The 16,565-nt window shown below is 38.2% G+C and overlaps 1 protein-coding gene across 5 annotated transcripts in view; it reads left to right on the top strand.

The window, feature by feature from the left end:
* Nucleotides 1-3,254: 3,254 nt before the first annotated feature.
* The window catches only part of LOC124149599 (protein dispatched homolog 3-like), a 46,593-nt gene continuing 33,282 nt past the window's right edge, over nt 3,255-16,565 (top strand). The window contains exons 1-2 of one of the 5 annotated variants that reach the window (XM_046521289.2): nt 3,255-3,332; nt 3,716-3,756. Coding sequence is in view for 2 of the 5 variants with exons in the window: in XM_046521286.2 (XP_046377242.2) it covers nt 13,131-13,181 (51 nt within the window). In the remaining 3 variants the exon portion in view is untranslated. Of the gene's footprint in view, nt 3,333-3,715; nt 3,757-13,054; nt 13,182-15,408; nt 15,534-16,565 lie in introns of those variants that run through there. The other 4 variants (XM_046521288.2, XM_046521286.2, XM_046521290.2 and 1 more) reach the window with 4 other exon arrangements.

Below are 16,565 nucleotides of genomic sequence, written 5' to 3'. Positions count from 1 at the left end.
AACACATCAGGAAAATAACAGAATCACACTTCCAAAGTAGATAACAACTTCTATATTATACTGTAAAATCGACATTTCGGTATAGATGCTATATCGTTGTCAAGCCAAATCAAGGCAGCTTGGGTTGTATACTCCCCAGGGAGCTGAGAATGAAAATCGAGTGCTCACTGATCCATTGACCGGGGTAAGAATAGTGTAGCGCTATGAGCATCCACTTGGTCAGTGGAATCTGGCGCATTAGAAATGCACTTCTTCTTCTTCTTCTTCTTCTTCTTATTATTATTATTATTATTATTGTTGTTGTTGTTGTTGTTGTTGTTGTTGTTGCTTTTAAATCAGACTTTAATATTTCGCTTCTGTATGTTTTTATTTTGGGCCCAAAAATTGTGATCATGACGTCCTTTGATGTAAGTTCATTTGGCACAAAGTAACTCACTAATTGTAATGCAAAGGATTATCCGATAACCTGCCAGTTACACCTATATTATCTTTAATTTCATGCGAGACTGGAAATGTAACGAGGTATCAAGTTGGTGTTAATTAGCCTCAGATTAATTAGTGACAAGCGTTTTAATTGTCATATCTGACACTGATTGCTGACCCGTAGCGTCAAACTGCCATTCGAAAAGCTTCGGGAAGATTCGACAACTCACAGTTTAATTACAACCGAATTAAGATAAAAAAGGATACGAACATTTTTCAAGTGAACATACTTAAAGATACGTATTAATTTTCAGAACATTAAACTTCAAGTTGAAAAGGGAGTTAAAAATGTTTAATTTCCCTTTGGGAAACACAGTCTGGTATTTTCAAATAGTTCAATATTTTTGCTGATAAATTGCTTTCATGTACAACTTTGATGTACTTTGATGTACTTTGATCACATGTATGTTTCAACCACGTTCGTTGGTTTTAATAACTTATAACAATAAGAATTTAAATAGGTATAAAATCGAAAGTCTCCTTCCAAAATTGTTCCAGCATATAGATATCTAGAACACTCGGTTTTCTAATCCACGTTAACAGAACAGCATCCAATATCCCCGCGAACTGCTACACCAGGTACATTCGTATACTCAAACCCAGACACATCCTTCATGACCCGTGACGATCCGGGGCGGAATAGTTCTTCTGTAACCTATGCTTATAGTAAGAGGCGACTAACGGGATCGGGTGGTCAGGCTCGCTGACTTGGTTGATGCATGTCATCGATCCCAATTGCGTGGATCGATGCTCTTGATGTCAGTCACGGGATTGTCTGGTCCAGACCCGATTATTTACAGACCGTCGTCATATAGCTGGAATATTGCTGAGTACGGTGTTAAACAACAAACAAACAACTTTGTAAATACAACATGTGGCATCCCACCATTACATATATTTAGTGTACAAGCGCTAAGGTGATCGTAACTACCATACCTTAACAAAGACTTACGACAGTCGTAGCGCTAAGGTTGTTTTGAACAACGGCACCCTGATATTTTGGTCAAAGGTCCGTACACACACAAAAAAGAACAAGAAAACAACAACAAACGCAAAAAAAAACACCAAACAAAACAAAACAGACAAAAAACAACAAACAAACAAAAAACCAAGATATTATAAAAACAAAAAACAACCCAAAACTCAACAACCCCAAAAAAGCCTGTCCTAAACTGAAATATCACTCTCATCGACTTCGTATAATAATATCATTCACAGTCTGTATTCAAGATGATATAAAAATGTCGAGTCATACTAAAGCAATGACGTATCATCTCTACCACAAAGAGATTCCCCTAAATGTTGCAGTCCAGTAACTCCTAACAGCTATCTGTGTCGGCCGACCCACAAGCCCAGTCTCCTGTCTGCCTTTGTACTGCCCAGTGTGGACCCGCCTTGCTTGACTTAGTTAACAGGTGCTTGTAGACTGCGACATTAAGTAGATCAGTTGGTCAACGAATTCTATCATGTCTATAAAAGTAACATGGTTTTCGAAATGGGTCAGCGTTAAAAGATTGAAGAATAAATTATTTATTGCTGTCTCATGTTAATTATACTCATTATGTGTGTATGTGTTGTTGTTTTGTTTTTGTTTTTTCCCATTTCATAATGGATGGGTTGGGGTGAGCGTGCGTGCGTGCGTGATATACTGCTCTCTCTCTCTCTCTCTCTCTCTCTCTCTCTCTCTCTCTCTCTCTCTCTCTCTCTCTCTCTCGATAGATAGATAGATAGATAGATAGATAGATAGATAGAATGAGCTGTATAATTTACTCAACCGGTTTCACGAATGTGATTTTAAAGACTACATTTATACTGTAGCAATTGCTCCCCCCCCCCCCCCCCCCGATTTTTTTTTATAGAACAGTTTTATTCGAATCAAGTTGGAGACTGACTAGTGTACAGTAGCTTTTATATGAAGAAATTCGCGAAATAATCACTTGACACGAATTTTCTCATGTAAAAACGTACATTATATAATAATAACAAGATAAATGACCCATTAAAATACAATATTACATTTCAAAATGTGAGAGCAACAAAATCCTGCCTGAACTTAGTCAACCGATTACTTTTAACTTGTGAACCGTCTACTGCTTCCTTAGTCTGAATGTTGTTGTAATTAGATGTTTAAAACCTGTGTTGTCGTATTTAATTCATGTATAGCCGTAAATTAACATACATTATGTGTTAAAGATATGACTTCGTTTTTGTATTCCATGGCAGAATGAGGAAAGCCACTGAAAATATCTGATTGAGTATAGTTTTACTTCTTGAATATTATAAATGTTATTATGAAGATGTAGGTTCATATATATATATGGCTCGCTTTGTACACTGTAAACAGTAAACGGTTTGTAAACCACGTGGTTTGGGCATCGCAGTGTTGTCATTACGTCATGATGTGGGCTATAAATATCTGTAAGCTGTTTACAATACAACTGATAATATATAACGTTTTTTCTACAGTTTTAATATGTACGATATTATTGCAAATATTAGTTTTTGCATCATATTGTCATTTTTGGTTTTTGTTAACTTTCTGTGAGAAAACGGGTGTTAATTACTGACTAAATCACACACATTGTCTGTTGAAATTAAGCTCTTTTATCGCTAATTATCCATAGAATAAAAGAGAGACCTCCTTATCTGTGTTTTTAATTATCCCACTAAATAAACCCGGCGCTAATTGCTTATTCACTTCCCGGGTAGTGCACTAAAGCGGAACGACCCAAGCAAGCATTCCTACCATATATAAGTAGTTGTAGGCCAGCAGCACATTGGAGTGTTTACTGTTGGATGTTTAGCTCGCAGCAAAATCACAACGTCGAGCGTGATAAGGACGAAATCAAGTAAGTCATCTTTCTAACGCTGTTTTTATATATGTTTATCCTAAAAAGCAGTTAATGCCATAAGCTAGTCGTTTTCTCGTTAAGCGAGTACCATTTTCAATTTTGCTTTTCAGTCTTTGTGTCTAAATTTAGAGATCTTTCATTGAGCTTCATTGTCTTTGATCAGCTGTGAGGGACTCGCTCTAAGTGTTAGCGTACATAACGGCTGCATATCGCACACTCGGAAACGGGGCTATATGGATGTGTTTGTTGAATTATATCACCTCGGTAGGGTATACAGATTGTTTATACCCCCGCTGTTATTCTCCTATGGTTGTTTTGATTCCTCACGCATGGTGATAAAACGCGACATGAATATTAAGATATCTTAATATTTATTACAGTAACGCACGCCAGTTTGTTGGATAATCATTTCTGTCAGAAGGTACCGTTCCTATTTTTTGTTTTGCGTTCCTTGTCGCGGCGGTAGATCTAAGTATTTAATGCATAATCCTGAGAAAAACATCATAATGTGGATCGATTAGGCGACGACCAAGATAATATGTTTCTGGTAATAGAAACGGAAGCTTCACTTTGCGAATGTTTCACTTTACGAATGTTTCACTTTGCGAATGTTTCACTTTGCGAATGTTTCACTTTACGGATGTTCCTGTCACCAAAAATTATGAAAAACATTTTTTTTAAATAAAACAATTATTAATTTGGACATTATTTAGTTACTAGTCGTTTATTATTAGGAAGGGATCATGAACAAATATTATTTTTATTTGGTGTGGTGTGGTGTGTTCTCTTAGGTCGAGTTTGTGTTGTGAATGTCTTTAGTGGCCTTGTGAAATGGGACCTATAAGGTTTTTTTGAATTTCGACTGCTGTTTTTACCGATTGTCTATTACACGAAGATTATTCACATTAGAAATTATTCTACCAAATGGCCTTTTCCCATGATCAGAGTCACCAGACTCACTAAAATCACAATAACGTGTGTGGTCACTCTTTCTCAAAACGTGTATGGATTTCTGTGTAAAACTTGGTCTGTACTTCTCGTGATCCACTTTAATGCTCATTCAACAAGCATAGGTTACCTAGGACTATTACTCTTGTCTGTGTGTTGTCTAACGCCACACTCAGCAATATTCCAGCTATATGACGGTGGTCTGTAAATATTCAGATCTGGACCAGACAATCCAGTGATTGATATCATGAACATCTATCCACACATTTGGGATACGACGACATGCGTCAAACACTGACATCCCCATAACGTTAGTTGCTTTTTGCGACAAGCATAGGTTGCTAAAGACCAATACTTACCCATGTCTGCATTTGAGGTCCATGGTTAATTTTAAACAGTCATTTTAAGGGATGATGATGATATACAATAATATTGTTTGAAAAGAATATTTTTATTTTAGAATTATGTTTCTGTATTCCATTACAAATTAAACTCAGGGTATTGCAGAATCCATGGATGGATGGATGGATGAATGGATAGGGTTGGATGGATGGATGGAGGGTTGGATGGATGGATGGATGGAGGGTTGGATGGATGGATGGAGGGATGGATGGATGGATGGAGGGTTGGATGGAGGGTTGGATGGATGGATGGATGAATGAATGCTCTGCAGCCAGGGTATTGCAGAATCCAGAAATGAATGAATGAATAGGGATGCTACTCATACTGAAGGTGACAGAGATGAAGATTCCTACAGTTCCTGGCCATTGACTGCAGCCTGAGGTCACTGGTCTCCCTCCCCTGGTTCTCTTCCTAGTTGTGGACATGTCATGTGTGATTGATGGCAGCTTCTCTCTGCCCTATCCTGGTATACCAGTAGGTGTGAAGTGGCTGCAGGCACAACACCAACCCAGCCTCCGTTCGTCCAAGATGTCTGTCTTCAGGGAATATTTAATTGCACTATAAAATTATATAGGTTTGATAATTGAATAATTTAATCCAGATTCTAATTTTGTTGTTGAAAACTTGTTAATCTAGTCGACTAGTTATTGAATGATTATTGAATAGCTTAATCCAGATTCTACTTTTGTTGATATTGAAAAAGTTGGTAATCTATTCCACTACTTTTCAAATGGTCATTTGCATCACTTCAGGTTTCCTCCAATATTAGCTGACACGCTTTGATATGAGTGGAATACTGTTCAAAGCAGAGTTAAACCTAACTTCACTCACTCACTCACTCACTCACTCACTCACCCTCACTCACTCACTCACTCACTCACTCACTCACTCACTCACTCACTCACTCACTCACTCACTCACTCACTCACTCACATTCTGGTTCCTGGAATGATTTTTGTTGCCATAATGTAGAATTCATAAGTGATGTGAAATGTAAGATGAGGTATTCAAGTAATTTCCTTGTATTTTCTAAATATGTCCGTTAAGTGCATGTTTAAACTTTCTTGAGAGTTTCTATTTACACAGAAGTCATGAAGTCAACCATAATGTACAGGTACCATTTTGTATTGACCTAGCCGAGCAATATGATGCATAACAGGGGACATTTGATTAAAATGACACCGCGAGGTTAACTGTTTCCATGGTTACAGTACTACATCTTACATAAACATTTTTTTAATTCTTTTTTTTTTCATCCCAGTTAGAACAGGTCCCTATGGACTTACATATAGTTCCTGAAATAAAGTTTGATTAAATTTAATTCTGTAAGTGATCCCTAAAATATTTAGGAACCCTCAAGCCTCAGGCTGAAAGGGGGATGACTACAGCCTGCTGGAGTTTAGAAGGAGATGAGAGTGGAAAGGGTTAATGTTATATTAAATACCGTATTTGACGAAATAAGCGCCCCGCTCTAATAAGCGCCCATGGCGATATTTGCTAATATATTGGCTAGGGAACAATACCAATTAGCACCCCTTCTGACAGATCAATGTACACAACCCTTATTTATTCGCGTATAATACGCACGTGTGTGTTATATGCACCCTTAATTATGGGCAATTAAATTCTGGAAAAATGTATCTCTCGTATATAAACATTTCAGGCTGTCAGCATAAACCATGAAATTTATCTTTCAACTGTTTTTTTCACCAAAATTATATTCTAATAAGAGCCCCCTATTTGTAATTTTGAGAGCGCCCTGGGCGCTTAATACGTCGAGTACGGTATATGCTCTGGGATCTGTATGAGAGACTAAGGTCCTCAGGACTCTATTGTTAGTTGTAGGAGGTGACTAAAGTGATTGTGTTGTCATGCTCTGTGACTTGACTGATTGTCAGCGTACACCAATGTCATAGGATATTGCTCAGCTCCTGTTGGTCTAGTCCAGACTGAATAATTAACAGCCTATGATATAATTGAAATATAATTTTTTTCCAATTTACATGTAAAATATAACCCTGTGCAACCCTGTACAAAAATAATCAGAATATTGCTGACTGGCATGAAACAAATAAGTAAAGAAACTACCTGTTAGTTGGCAGAATTACAGGTATCAAATCCTATTTGACACTTCTACCTGTCATTAGTGTTTCCGTCAGTACCAAGGCTTATAAAGAAGACTGAAATGTAAGATTTAAGTTAAGAAATGTAGAAAGATGCTTCACCATACAAATAAGAAAGTAATCTCTGATTGGATTTAAATTATGTGCCTGAAACAAAAAAATTATGCTCCTAGTAAAGTAATTGCAAGTGTTATTGTAGATAATTACTTGTATTGGTAATATAAGTTTCACTTGGAAAAAGAGACCTGTGAAGATCCAGGTAGAATAGGTCTTCAGCAACCCATGATTGCCGTAAAAGGCAACTATGCTCGTCGTAAGAGGCGACTAACATGATCAGGTGGGCAGGCTCGCTGACTTGGTTGATGTATCGTATCCCAATGGCGTAGATCAATGCTCATGATGTCAATCACTGGATTGTTTGGTCCAGACTCAATTATTTACAGACCACCTTCATATAGCTGCTGAGCTCAGTGTTAAGCAACAAACAAACAAAAGCAAAAACAAGTAGAAAAAAAACCAAATTCACAAATGAAAACAAGGCCTTTGCTTAATCACAAAAGTGATATCCAGAGTATTTATACTGTGTTAGTTATGGATTCGGTCAGTGGTGTAAAGGTATGTGCTCTGGCGTTTTACCGAAGAAGATCAGGATTCAAATCTTCACGTGTGCAATGAATGCACCATGCACCAGCCTTGGTGTACCTCGGAGAAACCAAACCCCGCTCACTTGAAACACACTGAATGAACTATTTCCTCTACACTTGATACGCTCTCATAAACCACTCAAGAATGACCCTGACGGCTGTAACAGTTGTGTGTAGGCTGCCACTCTGAGTATCTCTTACAAGCTGCAGCGATCTGTCTCCTGCATGTATACAATGTCAAATGTATATTCCTCCGTGACCCGCTTTAAAACCCCTCCTCATTTGGAGAAAGACTATCTATCATGTTTACTCGAGAGCAATTACTTAGGTTTTTTGTTATAATTAATTTATTTGTTTGTTTTTTGTTTAATGCTGCACTCAGCAATATTCCAGCTATATGATGGTGGTCTGTAAAGACAGACATTATCTCCAGACAATCCAGTGATTGATATCATGAGCATCGATCCACACAATTGTGATACGATGACATGCATCAACCAAGTCAGCGATCCTTCCCACCTGATCGCGTTAGTCGCCCCTTACGACAAGCATTAGTCACCTTTTTCGGCAAACATGGGTTGCTGAAGACCTATTCTACCCCCGATCTTTATGGGTCTACAATTAATTTGTTGATATTATAAATATTTATATTATTTATATATAAATTATGATAAAAATAATATTATAAAATATTTATTAAACCATAATGAATTATTTGTCTGGGTGACAAGTTCTGATCCTTTTTCGCAGGGATTGCCCCATTCTTTCCCAAGAGCTTTTCTTTGTTTCAAGGTTTGGTGAAGGTAATTCTATATCTTCTGTGTTGCCCTCCTAGACAATAAGGCATATTGGTAACAATGTTAAAATAATTAAAATGTTGCTCCACGAATAAACATTATTATTACCCGGTAAGCTTAAGTTACAGTGACATCATTAACAATGGATAATATTTCTCATTGTTCTCAACAATGTAGTATTATGCTGTTATGTGATTTCAACTGACCAATTATTTATGAGAAATCATTTTATGCACATTTCAAAATGTCAAAAAGTTAATGGAGTAAACTACCATGTTTGATGTATAGTAAAGACAGATTATGTTGGATGATGATAAACATTTTTGTAATTAATGTTTCTAAAACAGGGAATTTGTCAATGAAAATAAGAATGGCATTCTTGCATCTTGTAGGTAATATGTTATGACAAAATAGATCAATTTGTTGTTATTTTGGGGAGTTAAAGAATAAAATGAACATCTGCTATTTGTCCATCTTAAAAACATTGTCCGAATTTTGACATAACTCTCATTCTTCAAAAAGTCTTTGGAATTTTGACATGGCCCTGTTGGAGATGATTCTGAATATTTCTCACCAAGACATGAACACACACTTCCTGAATGTCAGCTGGCCAGTTCGTGGTTGGCCGGTTAAGATAGCCAAAGGTCAGAAGGTGCACGAGGACCCTTAGAGTAGGATTGACACATTTATTGCCCTGGCTTGTCTGGGAGTTTGGGGGGTGGGGGGGGATGGGGGGACATCAGGGTCAGTGTAAACAAGACAGGGATGCACCCATGACATAACCACTAGATTATAGGTTAAATACCATACTAAATGTCAATACAGATGGCAGTGTTTGAAATAGCTGCCTGCCCGCTAGCCAAATGCCAGTGACTTTTAAACTGGGCTAGTAACATTAAGTAAAGCTGGCCTGACTGTCTGGTTTAGTCTGTCTTACAGACCCTGACACAATTATACTGTATATCAAATACAGCCCATGCAAGTCTATAATGATTGGCAAGTCTAGATTACTGCAGTATCTGAAAATGAAGAGTCTCTGGGCTCCTTTTTATAAAAAATTTTAAAGATAATTTAACAACTGCTTTTTTCTGTACGATAGGTTCATTTCAGAGACTAGATGTTAGTCTATGTCTGGTTGAAAACAGTGGTCAGTGAATATCTATTTCTACGAATCATCAAGTCAGTTAAGGTGTCTTTTAATGTCAATGTCTGCTGTCATTTTCTTTTCCTTTCATACTTTGTCAGAAGTGTTTGGGGAGTGTTTGGGCTAGTAAATTATGATGGGGGCTTGCAACATCCTGGCCAGTGTTCTTATGATAAAATTCTAGACTAACATCTAGTCTCTGAAATGAACATATCATACAGAAAAAAACAGTTGTTAAATTATCTTTAAAAATTTTTATAAAAAGGAGCCCAGAGACTCTCTTCATTTTCAGATACTGCAGTAATCTAGACTTGCCAAACATTATAGACTTGCATGGGCTGTATTTGATATATTTGTATCAGGGTCTGTAATACAGACTAATACAAACTCCTACGCTGACTGCTACATATACATATCTATGTATACAAGCTGGTGCTGTGGGATGTACTGCATCTATTCATCTAGACCTCAGCTCAGAGGACGACAAACGACCCAGTTTGGTTTCCAGATGTAGTCCGTATTTCACTGATAACAGGACCAATAAAGAGAAAAAGGTGTTAATGTTTACTGTTTATATTATAGCATCGAATTCAAGTTCATAACACAATTTGAAATACCTCTGAATTTTAGAAAAAAAGAACTTTTAAAAAAATTCCAGTTTGAATAAAAAAAACTATTTTCTTTTAAATTTGCCTGCAAGGGAGGTGCCTCTTAGTTTTGAATCCTAAATAAAAATCTGTCAATAATTCTTTTAAATTTTACAATTTATGTCTCAACGCTCATCTTCTGTGAATGGTTGTTCCCCACCTTGTTGAAATCACAAATATGGTTCCCAGTGACACGAAGAAGTGAGTGAGTATGGTTTTACGCCGCTTTTAGCAATATTCCAGCAATATCACGGCGGGGGACACCAGAAATGGGCTTCACACATTGTACCCATGTCGGGAATCGAACCCGGGTCTGCTGCGTGACGAGCGAACGCTTTAACCACTAGGCTACCCGACCGCCCCTGACACGAAGAAGAAATTATACTGGTACCTTTTAGTTATTGAAATACATATTCATCATTACCCTCTGTCATTCCTATCTGATTGTGACCCGTGAAGATTCCGGGGTAGAATAGGTCTTCAGCAACCCACGCTTGCCGTAAAAGGCGACTAACGGGATCGGGTGGTCAGGCTGGCTGACTTGGTTGATGCATGTCATCGATCCCAATTGCGTGGATCGATGCTCATGATATTAATCACTGGATTGTCTGGTACAGACTCGATAATTTACAGACCGCTGTCATTTAGCTGGAATATTGCTGAGTGTAGCTTTAAACAACAAACCAACCAACCAACCAACTTATCTGATTGTCTTCTTTGAACTCTGTCACCTCATCCTTTACAAGCTCTCTCTGCCCATGTTTTCTGCTCTGTGTCAAGTGGAGCAGCACTACCTTGGGTAGGGAATATATCTGTGTATCTACTGGTTACTTTTGTTATCCCTGCAACATTATATTGCTGAACAATTATTGATTTTTTTCTTTTCATGTTTCTACTTGTAGCTATGGTTGAAACCTGTTTCTAATCTGTATGGACAGACATTCTGTTATGATGCCCCACCCATGTGTGATAACTGGTTATAGCATCTGCAAGTCATCTGTAGGCTATCATCTCCATAGCAACTTGTATTGACCCAGTAGCTGTTAGGCTTGTCTGTCCTCTACAATGTTGTCATTTATGACAGTCACTGGGGCATAGCTGGTTGTGGTGTCCTAAATCACTGTGCAGAGTTATGTCCCTTAGGCATGCCCGCAATCAGTGATCATGGGTTCGAATCCCAGATTTGCGCTGATTATGTTTCTTGGTTTGTCAGCACCATTACCATGCTCATAGACCCGTGAAGATCCGGGGTAGAATAGGTCTTCTGCAACCCGTGCTGGCCGTAAAAGGAGACTATGTTTGTCGTAAGAGGCGACTAACGGGATCGGGTGGTCAGGCTCGCTGACTTCGTTGATGCATGTCATCGTATCCCATATCGAATGATGCTCATGATGTCAATCACTGGATAGTCTGGTCCAGACTTGATTATTTACAGACCGCCATCACATAGCTGGAATATTGCTAAGCGCGGCTTTAAACAACAAACCAACAACCAACCAACCATGCTCACAGGTTTGACCAGAGTTGAAAACATCTCACTTTTGTTAACATCAGACTATTAACAGATAATTCATTTGTTTTGTTCAGTTTGCTTGCCAGGCTTACTTAGTTTGGAATCCATACTGTATTTGCCATGTTAAGTGTCTTGCTTCACTACATGCCCCCTTACCGATCTGTAAGTAATTATGACAGTCCATATTTCTTGTGAATATTATAGATTTACCGTATTCGACGTAATAAGCGCCCTGCTCTAATAAGCTCCCACGGCGATATTTGCTTATATATTGGCAAGTGAACAAGCCCAATTAGCACCCCTTCCGATATATCAATGTACACAAGACTTATTTATTCGTGTATAATACACACTCTGCACCCTTAATTATGGGCAATTAAATTCTGGAAAAATGTATCTGTCGTATATATAAACAGTTCAGACTGTCAGCATAAACCAGGAAATTTATCTTTCAACTCTGTTTTTTCCACTAAAGTAATATTCTAATAAGAGCCCCCTATTTCTAATTTTGAGAGCGCCCTGGGCGCTTATTACGTTGAATACGGTATTACAACCAACAGCAGAGCAGAAGGGTTATGTTATTGCCAAGCGACGATTACTGAATTCCTTTAGCTGTGTGCTCCCTACCGCTCGACCACTGAAAACGAATCGAACTTGTGTATAGTTTTAAAATGGGCACCCCTTTCTCAATTTTCAAAGCGCTATGGTCGCTTATTACAGTGAATATGGTAACTTCCTGATATGTAAATAGCATGTATTATATCATTCTCAACTTTCCTATCAAATCAATTACAAAAAAAGGGAGCAGTGGCGGCTTTGAAGTTATAAAATATGAATTAAAATCACAATGCGTTCATGTTGGAATAAATGTTTAGATAATTAGGATGTTTGCAATTGTCAGTTGAATATGATAATATGAAAACACGAGTCAAATTCAGATCAGAGACCGTCAGTTTCCCAAATTAGGATTACAAATTTCCCAGTTCATTTTACATACTACTCAAAAGAAGTTAAGGACCACCCTTTTCTTCCATATTACTGTAGTTAATATGTCATGCCATGATAAACTATAGTACAATATCGTGAAATAAATGAATCAGATAGTCCTTAACTTCTTTTGAGTAATATATATTTTTAACTAATATTATGGTTTGTAGATATGACTTCTTTTTTTCTCAGATCAATTTAAGAAAAATAATTATTGTTTCCCATTTTGTCTGCCTAGGGCACTTAGTTTGAAATCTTGGATAAATCTTTGTGTTAAATCGATTACATGTTTCAAAGGCCTCTTTGATAATATTTTGTGAATAGTGATATGGTATGGGATATGCTGTAAAATTGAACACAAATAGAAAATGTAGATTGTGAAGTTGTAAACTGAAGTCTTGTATAACATGTCCCATTGATATGGGAGTTCATGATGTACAATTTGATGAGACTGAGACCCTTGATGCGAGACCACTTCGTGACTGTGGTAAACCACAGTCTTCGTCATAACAGTTTGAAAAGGAAATTGTTGGCTAGCATGTGTGGGCTCAAGCAGGTTGCGTAATCCATATCCTTTTGTACGGTCGCTGATGGCACACCTGACATCTTGTGAGCTGTTACCTGCAGGAGTAGATGCTCTGGTAAATCATTTTAAAATTATGTTTCTAAAATCTAAAAAATTGTATCAATAACATGGGTTTGTTTTTGAGTGATGTGTTTTTTCGTATATGGATATGGTAAACAAGTATATATGGTCCGCAAATACAGGTTTTACGCGATGTAGAGATTTGACACAGAAAAAATATAAACTGCATCCTGAAGGATGCACAATAACATTCATTGTACCTACAGTGTATTAATAGCAGTGATGGATGTCTGTTATTTCATCCATCAATCATGACCAATGTCATTGATCATTGATTCGTTCCAGGCTCTGAAGTAATTATCTAAACATACTGTACACTACACCATTTCATGACTTTACAGCCCCCCCACCCCCCAACACACACACACACACACACACACACACACACACACACACACACACACACACACACACACACCACACACATACACCACACACACACACACACAAACACACACACCACAAACACCACACACACCACACACACACACACACACACACACACACCACACACACACACACACACACCACACATACACCACACACACACACCACACACCACACACACACACACACCACACACACACACACACACACACACACCACACACACACACATATTGCCTGCAAGGGCCCTTAAATATATATTTCGTAAGTCCAGGTAAAAATCCCTGTAAATGCTTCACACTTGGGAAAATTTACCCTCATTATGATGGTATGATGGATGATATGTTTCAGGTATTATCGGGTTTGACAGAATTTTGGCCATTTTTGTTTTGTTTTTTTCAAATATTCTGTTTCGTGTTATCAAATTTATTAGAATTTCAAGGTTTCTATCCGTGTTCATTTTTAATGATATTACAGCTACATAACAGTAATTAAACCATTAAAATGATTCACGCTATGGTTGTTGAAGTGGAATCTGAGCCAGAAATTCACTTCACGTGCATTTTAAACAAGTATAACTGACACATCTATAGGTCATTTTGCATAATTATGGAGACATTATATATCAACCATAATGTAGCGGCCATACAATTTCCGAGTCCCGTGATTGGATTCGAACCACAGACCTTCTGATCAGAGGTCAGGGGCGGTCGGGTAGCCTAGTGGTTAAACCGTTCGCTCGTCACGCCGAAGACCCGGGTTCGATTCCCGACATGGGTACAATGTGTGAAGCCCATTTCTGGTGTCCCCCGCCGTGATATTGCTGGAATATTGCTAAAAGCGGCGTAAAACTCACTCACTCACTCACTCACTCACTGATCAGAGGTCGGACGCCTTGTCCATATGACCAAAGAGGTTAACTCCGTCAGCAAGCTGACAAGGTTAGGATGTCATCTGTGGGATGACTCCACGCCCTGCTACAATAACATGGTTTAAGTCGGAGAAATCACTCGATTCTGTTGATTTGAGGCTTGTTCATACTACATCCGGATTGAACAGATGCTCATACTGTCTCCATTACAAACCTACTTCCTGAATCAGCCCCTCACACAAGTACCTCCTGCCTACACTCCACCTCTTTATAATAGTGCATACATATTTCAGTTAGTCACGGCAGCTTGCTTTGAATGTACAGCAGGTAAACAGGATATATGAAAACCTGAATATGAATACCCAATTCGACGTAATAAGCGCCCACGGCGATATTTGCAAATATTTCGGCAAGTGAATAATCCAAATTAGCACCCTTTCCGATTGATCAATGTACACAAGACTTAAATTTAGTTGTGTATAATACGCACTTGTGTGTTATATGCACCCTTAATTATGGGCAATTCAATTCTGGAAAATATACCTGTTGTACATAAACATCTGTCATTAAAACCACGAAATTAACAATCTTTCAACTCTGTTGTTTTTTTACCAAAATAATATTCTAATAAGAGCCCCCTATTTCTAATTTTGACAGTGCCCTGGGCGCTTATTATGTAGAATACAGTAATTAGACCTGTGAAAATCAATCTGTTTCGTTAACACCTTAAGGCTGTTTTATGTTTAAGCCATATTACATTGACGTTTAGTCATTAAGCGTACCAGTGAGTCAAGTATTGGAATACATGTCGTGAAAACCCTAACTTGCTTCCTTGTCATTGACAAATGCATGGTTGGATTGTGGCTACTTGAAAGGCGTACAGGTTTGAGCCCCTGCCGTGGCGAATGCAGCTATTATGTGGATGTAGGTTTGTGTAAACATGTATAGGGTGTTGAATAGAGCGAGGAACTTGTCGCAAAGGCAAACAGTATGCACACCACAAACTTAGTCAAACATGGTGAGGGTCATCTCGTCAGCTTAGTCCAAGAAGAAACAGATTCCAATTTCTCTTTCTACTGGTATGTTAAATGTATGTATTTCATTTGTATTTCAGTAATATTTTTTACATGAGTGAGTGAGTGAGTGAGTGAGGATGGTTTTACGTAGCTTACGACACCAGAAATGGGCTTCACACATTGTTCCCATGTGGGGAATCGAACCTGGGTCTTCAGCGTTACGAGTGAACACTTTAACCACTAGACTATCCAACTGCCCTTTTTTTCCACATGCCATGTATTCTGATGGCAATAAATAAGGGAACGGTTAAAAAATGCTTTATTCCTATATTCTGTTTGAGTATATTTTGAACAGACCTCTTCATGAGGTTCCTGGAATTTGGGAAATCCGAGTATGGGTATGTTCTTTTCAAACGTTCAATTTGCTGTACAGAGTTGTGTCCCTTAGCTGCAAGGTCTACTGGTTTCAAATATTGATAATCTGATTAGAGTCCTTCTGGTAACAGCACCAGTCTGTGACCTTGACTTGTAGGTTTCCCTGTGCCCAGTCGTCAAAGCCGTGACAATTTGCTGGGCCAGAAACCGATGGGCGAGTTCGAATGATAAAATGGCCATCCAAAAACATATAATGTCTGAAAACAATTATAATCCTACGATAAATTCTTGCTTGAATGCATTTTCTGTCATTTTCAAAGTTATATCAAAATATAGGGATCCCTCAGAATATTGACGTTTCCAAACCAGGCCAATTTGGGTTTTGATCCTATGGCCAGCATCCTGATGCAGCTAAGTTAGACAACTCATGGCAACTTGGAGGCGTTCATTGCCTAGTCTGTTTTTATGATTTGAATAATAAATATATGTCCTTATACTCAACGGCCATAGGGATTCCAGGTAAGAATTTCGCCAGCAGCTTATATTGGCCATTAAAAGCAATAGAATGGATCCGGTGGTCAGACTTGGTAGATAATCTGGCGTCGTACCCCAACAGCATTGTCTGTTCCAAACTCGATTACTTAATGGCCAGACCCGTGAAGATTCCGGGGTAGAATAGGTCTTCAGCAACCCATGCTTGCCATACAAGGTGACTATGCTTGTCGTAAAAG

Source organism: Haliotis rufescens, unplaced genomic scaffold, assembly GCF_023055435.1.
Source record: "Haliotis rufescens isolate VD_foot unplaced genomic scaffold, xgHalRufe1.0.p SCAF_58, whole genome shotgun sequence".
NCBI lineage: Eukaryota > Metazoa > Mollusca > Gastropoda > Lepetellida > Haliotidae > Haliotis > Haliotis rufescens.
Note: the sequence above shows the minus strand (reverse complement) of the source record. Positions and strands in the feature narration are given on the sequence as shown.